This window comes from Pseudonaja textilis, chromosome 4, assembly GCF_049901715.1.
Source record: "Pseudonaja textilis isolate UNSWEBS1 chromosome 4, rPseTex1.2, whole genome shotgun sequence".
Taxonomy (NCBI): Eukaryota; Metazoa; Chordata; class Lepidosauria; order Squamata; family Elapidae; genus Pseudonaja; species Pseudonaja textilis.
In genome coordinates, this window is record NC_141993.1 from 72624874 (window position 1) to 72645160 (window position 20287).

The 20287-nt window shown below is 36.9% G+C and overlaps 1 protein-coding gene across 3 annotated transcripts; it reads left to right on the top strand.

Annotated features, from left to right (window-relative positions):
- The first annotated feature begins 2246 nt into the window (after positions 1-2246).
- Positions 2247-16100, top strand: OTOL1 (otolin 1). 3 transcript variants are annotated; one of them, XM_087933373.1, is made up of 6 exons: positions 2257-2295; positions 6370-6428; positions 10683-11051; positions 12804-12893; positions 13163-13234; positions 14202-16100. In XM_087933373.1, the coding sequence occupies exons 3-6, from the start codon at positions 10691-10693 to the stop codon at positions 15098-15100; spliced, it is 1422 nt and encodes a 473-aa protein (XP_087789499.1). In that variant the 5' UTR covers positions 2257-2295; positions 6370-6428; positions 10683-10690; the 3' UTR covers positions 15101-16100. The 3 variants fall into 3 exon arrangements, with proteins under 3 accessions (XP_087789501.1, XP_087789499.1, XP_087789500.1); XM_087933375.1 differs by lacking the exon at positions 6370-6428 and having other exon boundaries at positions 2247-2295; positions 10755-11051; XM_087933374.1 differs by lacking the exons at positions 2257-2295; positions 6370-6428 and adding an exon at positions 8113-8137.
- The last annotated feature ends 4187 nt before the right edge of the window (positions 16101-20287 follow it).

Below are 20287 nucleotides of genomic sequence, written 5' to 3' on the forward strand. Positions count from 1 at the left end.
AATCAAAGTGGAAAAAAACACTACAGGCTGATCCATCTTTGATGTAATGTCCTTAAAACAAGTCAAAATGAGGCTCAGTAGTGTGTGTGGCCTCCACGTGCCTGTATGACCTCCCTACAATGCCTGGGCATGCTCCTGATGAGGTGGCAGATGGTCTCTTGAGGAATCTCCTCCCACACTTGGACTAAAGCATCCCCCAACTCCTGGACAGTCTGCAGTGCAACGTGGCATTGGTGGATGGAGGGAGACATGATGTCCCAGATGTGCTCAATTGGATTCAGGTCTGGGGAACAGATGGGCCACTCCATAGGATCAATGCCTTTGTCTTGCAGGAACTGCTGACACACTCCAGCCACATGAGGTCTAGCATTGTCTCGAATTAGGAGGTACCCAGGGCCAACCGCACCAGCATATGGTCTCACAAGAGGTCTGAGGATCTCATCTTGGTACCTAATGGCAGTCAGGCTACCTCTAGTGAGCACATGGAGGGCTGTGCGGCCCCCTAAAGAAATGCCACCCCACACCATTACTGACTCACTGCCAAACGGGTCATGCTGGAGAATGTTGCAGGCAGCAGAATGTTCTCCACAGCATCTCCAGACCCTGTCATGTCTGTCACATGTGTTCAGTGTGAACCTGCTTTCATCTGTGAAGAGCACAGGTTGCCAGTGCAAATTTGCCAATCTTGGTGTTCTCTGGCAAATGCCAAACGTCCTGCACGGTGTTGGGCTGGGAGCACAACCCCCACCTGTGGACGTCGGGCTCTCATACCACCCTCATGGAATCTGTTTCTGACTGTTTGAGCAGCCACATGCACATTTGTGGCCCGCTGGAGGTCATTTTGCAGGGCTCTGGCAGTGCTCCTCCTGTCCCTCCTTGCACAAAGGCAGAGGTAGCGGTCCTGATGCTGGGTTGTTGCCCGCCTACAGCCTCCTCCACGTCTCCTGATGTACTGGCCTGTCTCCTGGTAGCGCCTCCATGCTCTGGACACTATGCTGACAGACACAGCAAACCTTCTTGCCACAGCTCGCATTGATGTGCCATCCTGGATGAGCTGCACTACCTGAGCCACTTGTGTGGGTTGTAGACTCCGTCTCATGCTACCACTAGAGTGAAAGCACCGGCAGCATTCAAAAGTGACCAAACCATCAGCCAGAAAGCATAGGAACTGAGAAGTGGTCTGTGGTCACCACCTACAGAACCACTCCTTTATTGGGGATGTCTTGCTAACTGCCTATGCTTTCCACCTGTTGTCTATTCCATTTGCAAAACAGCATGTGAAATTGATTGTCAGTCAGTGTTGCTACCTAAGTGGACAGTTTGATTTCACAGAAGTGTGATTGACTTGGAGTTACATTGTGTTGTTTAAGTGTTCCCTTTATTTTTTTGAGCAGTGTAATTAATTAAGTTTTCAAAAGATCTTAGCAATAAGTCTTGCATTCATTATATGTTTCTATGTAGAGTTGCCTCTCAAAACTGACAATTTCCTTCAAGAGATGGTAGTTAAGGTTCCATTCCATTTTATAAAACTAGTAAGATGGCTCAGTTAAGGTGCTGTAAATCAGATTACATCTCAACATATGGCAGCACCTGGCTGGCATTGTTTGGGAGCAGAAGTTAAGCCAAGTCAAGCCTAGTTAGTACTCATATGACAAGCTACGAGGAAATCCAAGGGGCTACATAAAAATATCCCAGAATAATAAGGCAATGGAAAATCACTATTGTATGTATTGTATGTGTCAAGAAAACAGTAAAGATGTACTCATGAATTAATCAGGAGCTGAATTCAACTTGAAGGGAATTTACTTTGTAAAATTTAGGATTACAGGCATCCATATTCACTCATTCTTGGAAGTTCACTTGGTCATTTCTTTCTCATCAAACTTATGTCATAATGCTGTCATACAGATAAACTTGTGAGGAAAGATGCTGTAGATAGAACACATGAAGGCTTTTGAGGAAAAGCCATCTATAAATCTAACATTTATTAAAAAGAATCACATCACAGTTGCTTAATTGAAATCCACTCATCTTTCAAGTACCTGACTAAAGAAACCTATCACATAACTCAGATCTGTGAAGGGCACTGAATTTACATTTTCTCCAATTTCAGTGTCATACTGTTGACTTTCTGAAAAAGTCACCAATCCCAGTTCTTTTTTCCTTTCTACATTCTCTCATTGGCCATTATTAAAGTAATAAAAGAAACAAAATAACTCACTAGCACTGAAGATTAAGATTGTCTACTGCAATGTACTCTACAGAGTGATTACTCCTGATAAGAATATTCTTAAGGTAGGAGATAATAAGCTTTCTTTTTTTAAAATGATGTCTGTATTTCAAGAAATATTGGGACTTCTGATGTTGCTGTCAGTTGAAGCTAATTCACCAAAGCAATTATACAAAAAGAATTTGAATGACTGCAAAAAGATGACCTACTTTTTCTGGAAAAAGTCAAGATGGAAGTTGTCAGAATGAAGTTAAAAATAAACAAACAACAATCCTGATAATTTTCTTTTGAAAACAAACGCAACATCAGAGTTATTAAATTCACTTTAATATGCATATTAAACCAGAACTAAAAAGAAGATACTGAAGCTAAACAAATATATATATTGTTAATAACAATAACAAAATGTATTTATGAAGTATAGATGCTTAATATTTTAGTTAGAATATTTTGGGCCATTTTGTTCACCAAACACTTCAAGTGCAATGCTGTAAAAGTAATATGGTATTTTATACAGAATGTATCAAGAGGCTGAGGAACATAAATATGAAATGAAAAAATAGAAAATGGATCACTCCAGATATCAATGAGTTAGGAAGATAGGAAGCTGTTTATATCAACACCAGACATCTAACTCACCATTCTTTGCGTTAATTTGCAGCAGTTAACAAACAAGAGACCTTCCAAGTCCTACTTGGACATGCAGAGGAGGTGTCACTAAGGAAAGAAAGCAAAGGGAATAAGCAGAAAGCAAGAATAATTTGTTCAATCTGAATGGAATGCATTCATTACAATTATATATCATTAATTTGAGCAGCTCTTGAATATTAAATCTAAGATTGAAATCTAGAATTTAGTTCCCAATATATAGACTCAGTCACACTTTTCTTTAAGATATGTTCACCCCCTTGACTTATTTGTAAAAATAATAAGGGAATGATACAAACAAATAAATTGTCTGCCTACTTGGTTCTAAAAGAAAATGTGGTCAGAATCCCATATGATTTTGAAATGTGCCAATACCTATTTTTAGATGATAAAACAGTCATTTCTGTTTGTTATGTAGTTCCCATGTTTAGTAAGACATATACATGCTAAGTACCTATAGATATTCATCTGGACATATCTATTGCCATAAATATTCATCTCTAAACATATGATATTATCACATTCATATCAGAAAGTACATGTGGTGAACCACCTTTGATAAATGACATTCTAATATCTCTGGCTTGAAAGAGCTCGCATGCTGGTACATAGACTAGAAGTTAGCTTCACGTTTACAAAATTTTGGATGGAAGCATTAAGGATGAAAATGTATTAAGGATCACAAAATGCTGGAAGCTCAGGTAAATTCTGTAATTGTATAAAATCCAGATAGAGTCTATAATTCTACAGAACGGAGTTTTAAAGTAAAAGAATGTTGGTTCGAGAGTAATAGAGAAATTGTCCCGGTATTGACACTCCCAAAAATTCTAAATGGCCAGTTTTTGACAGAGATTGTGAGAGTTGTTGCCTAATGCATCAGGAAGGTATCTTCTCTAGGATTGGTACCTTTGAATAGAGGATTAAATATAAATATGAAGTATATGTATTGATATATAAAACAATCTATTTCACAAAGGAAACCAATAAAACAAATTGTAGATCTTCTCTGGAAAAGCTGTTCATTATGAATAGAGGAAGGTACCATCTGGCTGTTGATTATCTAATTTCAAGTTCTAACTTTGACTGGCAGTGGCTTTCCAAGCAAGTTCCTGCTTGTTGAACAAGCATTACTACTGAAAGTCTATGGCTATGTGGGAGCTGTGGGAATTGCATCAATGCCCTCATTCAGCTAATAGTATAGATGTGTGCATGATTAAGAACAATTTGTGTTTTTAATCATAAAAACATGTTGATCTTATATGAATGGCATAAATCATGCATAACCATCATGTAACACACTATAAAATTAAGAACTGATGCAACAATACAACAAATACAGCCAAGTAAGGATGCAGAGATTCTCTTTTCCAAAAATATCATTTCATTTAGCAGAGCAAGATTTCCAAACTGTGAGGCATGTGTCCTTTGGGAAGATGAAAAGAGAGGCCAGGGGAGGTGTGAATTTTTTTTAAAAAAAATTATATGTCTTTATCATGCACTTTTTTTCATAATGTATACTGCTGATGCTTTAAGCCTCCCCCTTCCCACTTTTAATCATGTATTGCCATCCTTGCTGCTCAGTTCTGTTTGCCAGAGGTTAGACTTTGATAGAGACAAGTCTATCTGAAGGTCCTTTCCTGAATGTTTCTATTGGCGTTCTGCTTCAGTAAAGCCCAAAGGCCGTTACCTTGCTAATTGTTTGAGTTATGGAACTCTTACAATGCAACAGATTGTCTACAGTTGTTTGGATTAGAACATATCAGAGCAGACCTGAAAAGTAGACTGACCACATAAGCCTTCACATCTTGTATGAACCCACTGTCAGGGTCTTTGAAACAACCTCTCTCTTGTTTGTCTCTTGGCTTACCTTAAAGCTGGGGATCCTGAGGTTGGTGTCTTATTATCCGTTTTTTTGGCAACACAGATCTCTTACCACGTTGGGGACAAAGTATTCTCTGGAGTGAACTACTTATACTTCTGTCTCTCTGTGATGATAACGAAGTAAACATGGTTTTTTTTAAATTACCATTTTGCTCCTAAACTCAAATACATTAAACATACATACACACAAGTACATTTTTTCTAAATATAACAACACTAGAAAAGAACGGAATTAGTGATATGCTATTTATGCAAACCATGTAGCACTGGATCCAATCATCTGGCAGCAAAGGCTTCTTATTGCATTTGACCATACTACATTTGAATCAAATGGTAATTTCACTAATGTGAGGAGATGGTCAGTATTACTTGGACACTGAGTTTTACATACTGTGTGAACAAATCACCCAAGCAGAACTTTTATCTTTTTTTCTTTTCTTTGCCCTAATTCTTCCTTTCCCCTTGCCTAATCTCTGTTTGGTTTTGCCCCCCCCGCCCCAATTTATTTTTATTTGATTTATTTATTTGATTTGTCAATCGCTTACAAGATAATAGGTAGAAATATAAACCTGAGTACGAATACAGGAAATAGATAAAAATAAATGGGGACAATAAATGGGGACGGTAGGCACAATTGTGCCCTCATGCACGTCCCTTTATAGACCTCTTAGGAATGGAGTGAGGTCAATTGTGGATAGTTTAAGATTAAAGGAGTGGGGGTTAGAAGCTGTAACAACAGAGTCAGGTAGTGCATTCCAGGCATTGACCACTCTGTTGCTGAAGTTGTACTTTCTGCAGTCAAGTTTGGAGCAGTTTACACTGAGTTTGTATCTGTTGTGTGCTCTTGTATTGTTGCGGTTGAAGCTGAAGTAGCCATTGACTGGTAGGACATTGTAGCAGATAATTTCTCTTTCTTTTCAGTTCTTCTGATTTTTGTGTCCTTCTTCTTCTTTCTGTGGTAATGTGAGAAAGATAATCATTTGACTATGGGAGAAGCTGAGCATTATGTAGGATTTTTGAAAGTGCTTGTAATTTTTTTCTAATTTTCTTTTTTGGAAAGATTGTCTTAACAACTTTAACTACCTTCCTTCCTTCCTTCCTTTCCTCCTCCCCCCTCCCTCTCTCCATCCTTCCTGTGTCCCAAGGTCACACGATCACCTTTTGCAACCTTTGACAAGCAAAATCAATGGGAAAGACAGATTCACTTAACAACTATGTTACTAACTTATCAACTGCAATGATTCACTCAACAACTTTGGCAAGAAGGATTATAAAATGGGGCAAAACTCACTTAACAAATGTTTTGCTTAACAACAGACATTTTGGGCTCAATTGTGGTCATAAGTCGAGGACTGCCTATAGTATGAAGACATCACCTGCACATAGGACAGTATAGGTATAAGACTCCTTTCTTTCTGACAAGAAGAGGAGTGGACAGCATCCAGTCCCATACAGTTCAAATTTATATTTTCAGTGATAATATGAGTAGCTTCTAATGGACATTTTGACTACATTTGGAACATATATCTAAGTTGCCCAAGGCAAGTTGTGAATGCATTTGGAACCCACAGAAAGAAAGATTTAAAACAAAGCATCACTTTCTTCTCTAGATCATTCCAGTTGGAAGTATACACTGCATTTCATTTGAATGAGGAGCCCCCAGTCACAGGTGCAGTTAAGCCAAAAGAGTTTTCCTAAATATTTAAGCTGGATGTGATTTTGAAAGAAACATTCCCCAACGATATGTTACCATATAAATGGGTTGTCTATTGGTTATGTGAAACTATTTTTTCATAGTTTGTTTTAGTTAACTATGGAGAGTTTCTGGAAAGCCCACGAAGTAATATGCTAATTATTTGGCTTGGTCTCACAACACCCATCTTGTAATAAGCAAATCTATTTGAAATCTTATGAACATGCAGAATAAGTTATAGCCCAAAGAAATGTCTTCCTATTTCATTGAGTTACAATTTGCTTCATATTAAAACCTTTTAATGTGTGTAATTGAGCTTGACTTGATAGTCATTATGAAATCATCTCACAGTTATTTAGCTCTGTAGTGCTCTGAATGAGCTACTTTGAAAAATTTTTGGCTCTCAGAATGTTCCTGTTCACTCAGGCTTATATAAATATCCCACTCATCCATAAAGTTTTTAAAGTTGCTATGTAATATTAAAAAACATTTTCATCATTTGTAGATAATGGTTGGATTTTTGTATTTGATCTTGCATAGGAAAAAATATTTCTGCTCTACTTCTGAGAAAGAACAATTGGACATATTATTATTATATCATATATCATATATGCCTTTTCTGAGATAGATATGAAATGGTTTCCTTGTAAAACCTGTGGATTTCTCCATCCAGTTTTAATCTAAAGCAAATATATGGAAAGTCTTTTTGAGATCCATGACACAGAAGAATGTTATTTTGATAAAAGTGTCCATTTAGCTATTTCTATGACTGTATTGTTATAGGAATTCTTGTTACCAAAGAGGATCATCTAGGAAGATCCATTTTGAAGGGTGGTGAGCATTATTGCATCCACATTCCCAAATAGAATGGGATTTGAAGACTTCTACTGTACTCAAGCTTTCCTTTCTTGCTTTTGTCTCAAAGGTTCTATGTTAATTTTTAGTGCTGGGGTCACCAAATCTGAAAACTTTAAGAATTGTGGACTTTGACTCCCAGAATTCCCAGCCAGGTCATGAGGAAGTCCACAAGACTTAAAGTTGTCAAGTTTGGAGACCCTTTAAAATTTGGCTTAATGTAAGAGTCTTGTTACTCAAAAGTACTAGTCTTTTCTGTGAAAGTTAGGACAGGTTTGCCTTATTAACTTACCTTGGGGATCCAAACTCAATTGCAGACAATACGACTTTAGCAACAGAGTGGTCAATGCCTGGAACTTACTACCTGACTCTGTTGTTACATCCTCAAACCTCCAAAACTTTAACCTTAAACTATCTACCGTGGACTTCACTTCACTCCTAAGAGGTCTGTAAGGGGGCATGCATAAGCGCACCAGTGTGCCTAATATCCCTGCCTTACTGTCCCCATTTTATCCATTTATTCATACTTGTTTATTATGTATATACTTCTACCTGTTTATACTTATATGTTTATATGTTATGTTCATACTTATACTTGTTTTCTCATACATGCTTGACAAACAAACAAACAAAAATAAATAAATATTCTATACTAGTGTGATACAGATATAGACAAGTCTATTAATATCTACAGCCAAACCAATTTTCTCTTCTGGTCATTTTGCACTTATTCTCAGCCTGATTATATTTCCTTATAATAATTATTTTTTTTATTAAATGGAGAGTCCAAGCATATATCAATGTAAGAACATCACCATTCCATTGAATAGGTAAAGGCCAGAGAATATGACTATGAGCTGATACCCAAACATAAAAGATTACAAACCTTCAAGAGTAATCTCAGCTTTATTCATTTCACTATTTGCTGTATGGGTTCCAGTAAAAAAAAATGACACGATCATTTATCACACTTACAATTGTTGCAGGATAGCTATGGTCACGTGATCAGAATTTTGATGCTTGGCAACTGGCATGTCTTTATGCCGTGTCCATGGGGTCATGTGATCATCTTGTGCAACCTTCTGACAAGCAAAGTCAATGGGAAAGCCATATTCACTTAACAACTGTGGTGAGAAAGTTTATACATAAAATGGAGCAAAACTTAATGACTGTTGCACTTAGCAACATAAATTTTGGGCTCAAAGTCAAGGATTAACACTTTTCTATTCCTCCTTGTTCAATAGTGGAAATAAGCTTGATGTGTAATACGGGTGTTGAAGGAAGTCCTGGATTTGTTGCTCTGAGTGTGTCAAACAGTTGTTAGGATTTTGCTTCTTTGCTTTGAGGAAAACATGGCCAGTTGACCAAATGCCGCAGTAACAGATGAAATGAGAGTGGCATGTAGACTAGAATTCTTATGGGAGGGCAAATGGAACAGGTTAAAAATAGACCTGAAAATGAAGTCAACATATGTGGTAGTTAGTAATTATGCTATTCATCACCTTATGGAAGAGTAATCCCATAAGAGCATGAAAAAGGAAGAGATGAGTAATCAAGTGAGATATGGCCATATTGTTTTAACTGTTCCCAGCACCTGCTTAGGTATGGGACTATTAGAGATGCATGAAGCATGTACGTAAAGAAGGAACAGGTACAGTTTTAATTAGCTGGAATGGTTTGACATACATCATTGGTGTAATACGAGTCCCTACTGAATTTTATTTTAAATAGAAAATTGGATACACAGCATGTGTATCTTAGCTGGTTATTTCATCAAAAGAAGTAAAAAATAAAGAGTTTGAAAGACCAAATGTTAGGAATGATAGTCAGATAACAGTTGGGTTGGCAATATATAAACCAGGATAGTCATTTAATACTGTTGTATCTTTAAGAGAATGTTGTAATTGTGATTGGCTGAGGTTCCTCCAATGGCCATAAGATGGAGCCAGAAATTTGGTTTGTTCTTTTTTTGCATTTCCTTTTTCCTTTTTCCTGATTGTCATTCTGCTTGAATTGCTGTGAGTCTTGCAACTATTCACCAACTCTGTTTACTGAACTTTGTTTATGATACTGGTAAAGAAAAAGACTTTGTTTTTGGATTATCCCTGGACTGATTATTTTGAATACTAACTGCTTTAACTGCATATGATTTGGACTGTTCGTTGGACTTTGTTTACCCATTTACAGGAAGTAAAACTTACATTTTACTATTCAGTGTATCTGTGTGCTGGTTGTGTGTTATTCATCACCACTCTCACTATGTTTCCCTGAGTGCACTCATTCTCACAAAACTGATTGCTGGAGATTGAAAAAGAGTCTTTATGGCTTGAAGCAATCGGAATATGAGTGGAACCAGCACATAGTTAAGGAATCAACTAAGATAGGTTTTGTAGCTGGCATGGCTGATCCATGTTTATTCAAAAAGGAAAGTGATGGTGTAGTTTCATTGTTGCTATTGTTCACTGATGACATATCATTAATCACTAAAACTGAGCAAGAAGCTACTGGGATTATTTCACTGTTAGAGAAGAAATTTAAAATCAAACATTTAGGTGAGATTAAACAGTATCTTGGTTTGAAAATAGATAAAACTAAGGCAGATAAAATTAACCAGTTACTGAAGAACTTTATAATGGAACTTTGTAAACCAACTAAGACACCAATGAGCCAGGAGTTTAGCCACAGTGATGTGCAAAGTCCTGTTTTTGATAAAGACATTTATCAATCATTAATTGGTAGTTTATCCTATTTTAGTAATTGGTCTAGGCCAGACATAGCGCATGTGTCAACCAATTAGCCAGGTTTAATGCTGAGCCTACTGAAAGGCACTGGCAAGCTGCTAAGCGTGTGTTGAGATATCTTAAACAAATGATGCATTATGCATTATATTTGGAGCCTAAGGATGAACTAAGTTTCACTGCATATGCTGATGCAAGTTTTGCTACAGACGTACCTACATGTAAATCAACATCATGTACTGTAGTATTATTAGGAAAGGTGTTAATTGGATGGCGGTCTATTTGACAAAAACATCTAAGCTTATCAACAAGGATGCTGACTTGTGTATTGCAACAAAAAATCACCCCTATTGCTCTTTCTTATTACAGTTTTCTTAACACACACACACACACATACACACACACACACACACACAGAATATATATATATATATTTTCTTAAGTTTTTGCGGGTACTTACATGTATGGCATTCAGCTTTGTTCGGGTATTTTCCCACGTCATTGTAGTTGTGCTTTTAAAGTTGCAGCAATGTTTCGGCAGAATGTCATCTGCCATCATCAGGCTTCCTGTATAGCATAAATAGTAAAGTATAGTATAAATATTTACATTATGATTTGCATTAATTATTCCTTACAGCTGCAAAAATGTGGTGTCTGATTTGGTCCTGCACCTTCCTATTAACGACAATTGCTGATTTTACTATTGAAGGAAAAAGTACCCCATTTCCAAAGTTTACTAAAATAAGAGCGATTGAGATGGAAACCACCAAGAACCCAGATGCTTCTGATGCGTCCTTCGCAGAAGACAGCCTCCTCACCGAAATACCTGAAAAGAATGATGTCCTAACAGAATTGTCTACGCCACACTATGCCTTCAGAACAGCCACCACACTCTTCCCATTTGAAAACTTTACTCTGGACTCTTCGGACTTCTTTTTTAACTGCTGCGATTGTTGTGCTTTATCTCCAGGGGAGAAAGGGGAACCTGGAGAAACAGGATTGCCAGGTAGAGAAAAGTAACTGGAATAAAATAAAATAAAACCTTTGCAAAATTGGACAGGAGAAACAGATTGTCAGCAGCTGCTAGCCTTAATGGGTGTACCAAAAGCATATTGCCTTAAATATCAGCTGATAGGAAGCAATGGTAGAAGTGGATGCCCAACTTCTGATTCATTTATGAACTTTCTTTCTGAATGCATCCTGATTGATTACGATATCATTTAGAATGCTGGATTAGATGGGGCACTGGCCTGATACAGAAATATGTTATATTCAGGCCAAGCAAAGATGTTTCATATCCACCATAGCAGCTTTATCTCTTGACTGCTTTTTAAAGGGGGGCTGTGACTTTTCCTGAGCTTGCACACAAGTCATGCATGCCCAGGACAATAGCAATAGTACTTAGACTTATACACTGCTTCACAGTGCTTTTACAGTTTACAGAGGCAGCATATTGCCCCCAACAATCTGGGTCCTCATTTTACCCAGCTTGGAAGGATAGAAGGTTGAGTTGACCTGAGCCTAGTGAGATTCTATTTGCCAAATTGCAGGCAGACAGCACTCAGCAGAAGTAGCCTGCAGTACTTCATTCTAACCACTGTGCCACCTTGGCTCTTTTCAATACTAATTTGAGTTAAGGAGGTGTTGTAGAAGAGGGACAAGATGCAGCCCCCTGATCTGTTACCACTCCTTAATTCAAACATATATTTTTTGAGCTACCATGGAAGTTTGAGTAAAAGACTTTATTCTTTTGGGAAGCTGCCAGAGATACAGCCAGGATGTCCATGATGAATCAGAAAGTCTTAAACTAGTATAAAAATCAATCTTTATTTGGATTGGAAAAGCAACCTGTTTTTAGATTCTTACAAAGGAAAATCTTCTAAACCAGAATGAATATAAAATACTATCATGCATCTACAGAGTTAGCAAGATATGAATCAAGTGTCTCTCCGCCCCCCCACCGCTCTTTAGCAACAGTGGAGGTATGAATTTGTTTAGAACTCTGTGTAGGTTCTAAGATGGGTGGGCGGTGGCAGGAGAAGTATCATAACAGCAGATAAAGTGGGTGTCTATTCAAAAATAAAACAAAGCTGATGTCACTCGTCTTTATTTTGAGCAGTTTTATCTATTTTTGTCATGGTGAAAAGCCTATCAGTAGCTTTGAAAGTTTGTTGTTGATTTTCAACAAACAGGAACACATAATAATTACTTTCAAAGGTAGCCTTCCTATTCTACAGGTAGCAAATAACAATAATAGTACAGGTAGCTCCAAATTTCTATTGCCAAGCCAGACAATGGTTAAGCCAATTTTTCCCCATTCTGTGACCTTTCTCGCCACAGTTGTTCAGTGAATCACTCTATTTGTCAAGTTAGTAACATGGTTGTTAAGTGAATCTGGCTTTCCCATTGATTTTGCTTGTCAGTAGTTCATAAAAAGCGATCCCATGACCCCAAGTCAATGCAACTGTCCTAAATATGAACCAGTTGCCAAATGTCTGAAGTTTGATCGTGACCATGGGGATGCTGCAATAGTCACAAGTATGAAAAATGGTGATGCCATTTTCCCCCAGTGCTGTTGTAACTTCAACTTATAAATGAATGTTTATAAGTCGAGGACTACCTGTAGTAATAACAATATAGAAAAAGAACCCAAAGACTTAGGATAGCAAAACTAAACAACTGTATTAAGTACACTGTCTTTAATCCTGTGACATACGAATCTTTTCAAGTAATGTACTTCCCTTGTTTTTTTAAATAGGACTTAAAGGAGAAGTAGGAGAAAAAGGCCGTCCTGGTCTACCAGGAACTCCTGGATTACCAGGACCAAAAGGATTCAGAGGAAACAAAGGTAAGAACAATATTAAAATTCTTAAAAACAACAACAGCCAGCATGGATTGGATTGATGTAGCAATATTTTCCAAAGGTAAATAGTGAACTTTCATGTATTTAGTTGACCTATTGAAGGGATAAAGAAAGCAGAGCTAAGACATGGGATGAAGAGCCCTAATTCGAATTAGTCTTCCAACAAATTATGATAGAAAAATGTCAACACTGAGATGATGAATGTGCATTAACAGTTAACAGATAAATATGTCATATTTTGGAACAATGCATAGGAGATAAAGGAGAACATGGTGATCAAGGAGCAAATGGACTCCCAGGATATCCAGGCAGACCCGGAGACTCAGGTAGGCTGCATAAGATCTGAGAAAAAAACAAGGAAGTAAAGTATCTATAAGGTATGAGGTTCTCTTTCTTTGTGGCCCTAGGTTGATATATTTATATGTATCCTCAAAAATAGATTATCATAGTCATTTTCACATAAAATGACTAATAACATCTTCTCTTGACTCTCAGAAATTTTTGAGACAGCATATCCAGATTAGAGTTATTTCAGCATAATGATGGTTGGCTGAGAGCCACTAGAACAGGGATCTCAAACACAATTTACTTGGGGGCCGCTGGAGGCAGAGGCTGGGTGAGGCTGGGCCGCATAATATTATACTTTATATTTATATTATACACAGTGAGGGCCACAGGATATAGTCCTGCGGGCCGCAATTGGCCTGTGGGCCGCGAGAATGTGACCTCTGCACTAGAAGGAACTCTACTTTTATTATCGTCAACTCTAAATGCCTTTGGAATATTTTAATGAAGTACGATTATTATGAGATTATCCATTATCATTCTTATTATTATTATCATCAACATGATGGGTGGATAGTGCTTTTCTCATAGGGTTGGGTATGTATTAATTTGAAAAGGCTTTTTCTGTATTCTGGTGCTTGTCTGACATATGCATTTTAAAAATGCACAGAAATATGTCATATGTAAATGTTGTCCATGCAATTATTAAAACATTGGGCTCCTTCCCATAGTGGAGGACTACCTTGCTTCAATAAACACCTATTCCAACCAATAATTTCTTCACAGATATACTTGTATATTTTCATGCCTCATTCACAGTATTTTTCTACACTGTTTGTGAAAGAGACAGACTCTAGAAATCAAGTTGTTATGGTGACAGGAAGGGGCAAATCCCATTTCTATAAGAATAAAGGACCTGGCAATTTAGAGCTGATGCATGAACTGGAACATGATGTTGCTTGATGTTTTTTCCTTTTAACCTCTTACTTATGTCTTTAATACTTCTAGGTGAAGTTGGATTTAAAGGCGATAAAGGAAACCATGGTCTTCCTGGAGTCAAAGGACAAAAGGGCTCCAAGGGGGAAAATTGTGAGAATGGCACCAAAGGAGAGAAAGGAGACATGGGGGAACTGGGGTTATCAGGTGTTGATGGGGAAAATGGGGAAAAAGGAGAAAAGGGGGACATTGGGGAAAAGGGCTATTTGGGGGATCCAGGGGAAAAAGGAGAAAGAGGAGAGAAGGGTGAGGTTGGGCCAAAAGGAGAAAAAGGTGTAAAAGGAGACATAGGAGTGGAAGGTGGGCATGGGGAGGATGGGAAAAAGGGAGAAAAGGGAGAACCTGGAATTAGGGGTGATAAAGGAGACCAGGGTCCAATTGGTTTGATGGGGCCTCCTGGGGTGAAAGGAAGTCTTGGTTTCAAAGGAATCCGAGGAGCTCCTGGTAAAAAAGGTTCAAAAGGCCCCAAAGGTCCAAAAGGTGAGACTCCAACCCTCCCCAGATCAGCCTTTAGTGTTGGTCTATCCAGACCTTTCCCACCCCCAAACCTGCCTATTAAGTTTGATAAGATACTGTACAACGACCAGGAACATTATAATCCATTGACAGGGAAATTTAATTGCAGCATTGCTGGGGCTTACGTCTTCTCCTATCATATGACAATACGAGGGCGTCCTGCCCGCATCAGTATTGTCTGTCAGAACAAGAAGATGATCAGAAGTCGGGAGACACTCTATGGCCAAGAGATAGACCAGGCATCCTTCCTTACCATTCTGAAGTTAAATGCAGGGGATCAAGTCTGGCTAGAAGTCACAAGGGATTGGAATGGGGTTTATGTTAGTGCTGAAGATGACAGCATATTTTCAGGCTTCCTCTTATATCCTGATGAAATATTTGACACTCTGCTATAAGAATAACACGTAGATATAAACCAAGTGCCAAGAAAGATCTCCCTTCTGTCTTGTTTATCATAAAGAAACATATTTCATATTTACCCAACCCATGGTTTTAAACATTAACTAATGGAAGTGAATTAAAGCAAGGGGCATTTAATCTGTGATCATATGAATTGCTTTGTGGGAAACTGTTACAGCATTGCACTTGGGCAATGGACAGGAAAACATCTTCAGAAAGATTTCATACTTTATTTCTATGGTCATTAGCTAATTAAAATTATACCACAGCATGCATATAGTTTTGATAAAGATGATATTATTTTAAAATAACAATAATACCCTTTTATACAGAAGCACCTGCATTTAATTGCTAAATGTTATTAAAATATTTATTTCTATCAATCACTTCAGTGAAATTAATATTGACAATGCAAGATTAAATGGTAGCATAATGGAATGAACGTTTGTTGTAGAAATTGAATCAGTTTATCAAAAGAAAGAATATATCTACTTTTCAAATTCTGTTTGCATTTAAATAGATTGTATCCTGTGGGGTGGTATATAATAAAGTAAAATAACTGCTTGTGCTTTTTCTTGTGTAGCCATAGATGTGAATCAAACAAATTGGGAAACAGTGATTTGAAATATAAATGTGTGGACAAGTCTGTATTCATTTGGGAGGCCTGAATTACCTTTTCGTTATATAAAATACTTTGTAATAAGTGTTGATAAAGCTTTATGCACACCTATTATGTATAGTTTGGTCAAATTATTTTATTTCCTGGTTCATATGGAAAACATTTTTGCATGCCTATAAATTTCCATGCCTATAAACTTTGAGTTGAACTAATAACCAACATTTTGGGGGGTATTCTGATTTTTCCTAACTTTGTAACTTCTTCTGGTTTAATAAATGTTGCGGCTCTATGTAGCTATGTACATTGTTCCAAAGACAAAGTAAATAAGATAACTTACACATGATAGCTTGCTTACATATGATTGATCATCATACCAACAGCTTTCTCCAACTTGGTGTCACTTATATTTGCTTGATAATAAATGCCCCCATTCTCAGAAAGCAGATGTCAGGCTCTTAGTCTCTCTGATATACTGAAATTGTTCCTTTTCTATGCACAATTCTCACTAAGTATCTTTAGCAAGAGGCACTAAAATGAAAAAAGACGGAATTCCAAGAAACCCAGAAACTGAACAATTTTCTGGGTACAGCAATATATCACCAACATATTGGAAGAACTTGTCCTCATTTTCTATTTTATTGTCTTTGTGTAAACTATCAGGTAATTCTTGTGGATCAGTTCACTGATAATGATGAACCATGCAGGTGGCTGCATATAAAATGGCCAGCTGAATCTTTATCAATCTGGGAACTGAGATTACATCAGCACTACATGGACAAAGAAAGTCTGCTCTATTTGAATCCCCAATAAGAGCAAAATGCTCTCGGTGGTCAGCTGACCTGGACTTTTTATTTTTTAAGGGCAGAAGTATTGAATTTACTATTTCATATATAGTAAACTAAGGCCACATTTGGAATATTGCATCCCATTTTGATCGCCATGACATAAAAAAAAAAAATACTGAAGTTCTAAAACGGGTGTCAAACTTAGGCCCATGTTACATTATCATTATTTGACACCTCCCTTTCATAAAATTCTGATTTGACATTTTGTTTCTCATTACTTAAGGCAGACGTCCTTCAACACTGTGACATCTCCCACTGAATTGCAAATGGATTTGTGTACCTTCATGAACAAAATTAATGGTTTAATCAGGCCTAAGTTTGGCCTATAGTTTTCATTTAATAATTAAGAACAAATTTTACATTTAATTAAAATGATATATAGATTAAAATTCAAGTATTAATTATATACAGGGTAAGTTTTAATTATGACAAATTTAAAGAAAACTAATAATTAGAATTCAATTGGTACTTCCTAGGGATTCTCAAAATTGGAGGTACCCCAACTGTGCACTTCAAAGCAGAAGTCTGTAGAGATTCTCAGTCATCCAGGTCATGGTTGTGAACACTGGCTATTGAGAAATAATAACACCTTTGAATTACAGATCTGAAGTTGTTACTGATAATGTTGTACCATGGGCTGCAAGAAGAACCAATAAATAGGCCTTGAGAAAAAAATAATTAAAAAAGGACAGTTGAGACAATGTTCAGCAAGCAGAAATTCATAAACTTCAGACATGAGATATAAGGAAGTGATGGATTAGGGGTGGAAAAAGTCAGTTGTGCTTGGCAAACCTGAGAGCTGTAAAAAAAAAAAAAAAGAGAGAGCAATGGATGAGATGGATGGACATATCAGGCACATCCCTTGAATGTCCTTGGAAGAACTGCAGATTGTCACGGGTATAGATAAAGTTAGAGGACATCTGCCCATACAATTACCAAGAATCAGATGCAGCTAGATGGTATCTAAGTAATGTTGCTTTTCAGAACAGTCAGCTTCTTTCTTTCTTATTTATGTACTTACAAATTCTTATCTATATATTTCTTTCTTTAAAAAAAGGAATGGAGCCTTTTATTTGTTTGTCAAACATGTACAAGATAGCAGGTATAAGTATGAACATAAACATGAACAAAGGAAGTAAATACAGATAAATGGGGACAGTAAAACAGGGATGGTAGGGCACGCTGGTGCACTTATGCATGCCCCCTTTATGGACTTCTTAGGAATGGGGTGAGGTCCACAGTAGATAGTTTGAGGTTGAAACTGTAAGGGTTTGAGGCTATAACAGCAGAGTCAGGTAGAGCATTCCAGGTGTGGCCCACTCTGTTGCTGAAGTCATATTTTCTGCAATCAAGTTTGAAGCAGTTTACCTTGAGTTTGTATAGATTATTCGCCCATGTATTACTGTGGTTGAAGCTGAGAAGTTGTTGACAGGTAAGACATTGTAGCAGACAATTTTGTGTACTATGCTTAGATTGCATCGCAGGCAGTGCAATTCCAGACAAACATAACTCCATTATTATTTACAAGAATGATATTTGGCTCCATAACAGAGGCTTCCATAAAGTATGAAAAAATAAGTCAAGATGTTGGTTATGTCTGAATAGATAGATACAATAGATAAAACCTGGATTTATGACCACAATTGTGACCAGAATTTATGTTGCTAAGCAAGGCAGTTGTTAAACGACACATGCCTGATTTTACAGTCTTTTTTGTCATGATTGTCAAATGAATCACTGCAGTTGTTAAGTGAATCATATGGTTGTTAAGTGAATCCAGCTTTCCACAATGACTTTAGTTGTCAGAGGCCTCTAGGAAGGTTGCAAATAGCTATCACTGACCCTGGTATGCTGCAACCATTGTAATTACACGCTTGTTGCCAAGCACCAACATTTGATCAAGGGAATGAGGCAACAGTCATATGTGCAAAACCAGTTGTATGCCACCTTTTTTAGTGCTGTTGTAAATTCAAATAATCACTAAATGAATGGTTGTAAGTCAAAGATTACTTGTATGTAGCTCTATACAGACATATTCACAATAATTTTTATAAAACAAAAAAGATTGCTGTGTGTTGATTAGCCACAGTTTCATTCTCCACTCCTTCTTCTTCTCTCTTTTCCCTGACTATCCTGGTTGATTTTTTGCTTGGCAATCTTTTAAGGTTTTGGCCCCCATAATTTTCTTTTATGGCACTTATGTCCAAATGAACAAATTATATCACCAAATTATATCACCAAACCTTGTCCTTAAATCTTACGAGAACATTGAACTCAGCAAAATTTCATGATATTTCTGGTTTTTTTTTAAAAAAAAGTATATACAGTATTTGCGGATCTAGTAATCAGTGGGGTCTGTAAGTGCTGTATTGCCAGTTCTGAATTACTGTTTCAGTTCAGTGCAAAGGTGTGCTTGTTTCAAGAATGGAATTTCTTTATCATTGGTTCTCCAAGGACATTGAAAGTCTCATTACAGAAGTATCTGTTCCTAGTCATCAGAATGTCTGCTATATATCTTTTATGCTTATATTTAGAGATATTAGATTGATGAAATGCAGGCTCTAACAGTACCCTGTGTCAATGTCTGGCTGATGAACCCAACCAAAGCAAGCACATTCGAGGCCTTCCAATCTCTGAATTCAAAACTTTATTGAGTACATCATTTCATCACTGATGAAGACAAAACCAGCTCTACCTAATTCCTGCGCAAAGCCACATAATGACAGTACAGATTTCTGTCCTCCCCCTATAAGTGCAGTCACATTGCCCAATTGAGTGTCATTGTATTGTTATGAGAAAAAAGTCTCTGGTTTTGGCGAATACATGCTGGAGTGTCCTTGGCTCTCACAGCTCATCCTCTTGAAGTCTGGAGCCTGCATTCCATCTCACCCTCATCACACCTTGGTTCTTTGGCAAATTGAGAAGCAATAATGGTTGCAACAGCATAAGTGTGCTTCAAGTTTGACACCCTGGTTGTGAAATTCCATATAATTTCTTATTAATCCCTTATTTATAATCCCTTCTATATAATCTTTTAAGTGTTTTTTTATTGTTTTGCTTTACTTTTTATAGTTTTTAAAGTTTCTTTTTAATTGTTTGTTATTAAGGATTCAGTTACCAATTTCACTAGTATTATTTTTGTGTTTCTTATTTTCCCCGAATTTTGTATATATTTGATGCATCCAATCAACAGAGAAATGATGGATAAATTTTCTTCCCCAGACTAAAAACAGATGGTTAAAGCTGGAGAAGAAAGTTAGCTTCAACTAACTATTTGCTACATTGATTTTTTAAAATATCTAAACATAACTGAACCTAAAAAGTCTGATTCCAGCTCATTTATTTCTATCTGAATGAGTTTAAAGATATTTAGCTTTGTATTGAATTCTTCCCTTGGTGTGTAGTCTTTGGCATCATAGACAGAGTCTTCAACAGTTTTAACAGGTCTTAATTTATTCTTTAGCACACAGATAAAAGCTTTGTTTACTGATTCTAACCATGTTTAAATCTTCATTCCAATGTTTTATTGATCACAAGGCAATTTACTTTAAAGAAATTTAGTTTGAAAACCATTGTATCAATTTCAATGAAAGCAAAGATAAGTTACAGATGAAATAATGTATTATTTAATTATAATTTATTTAAAATAAATGCAAGAACACTATACTTAATTTATATCATTTAAATTTCCGGAGAAAGACAAAACAAAGGAATACATA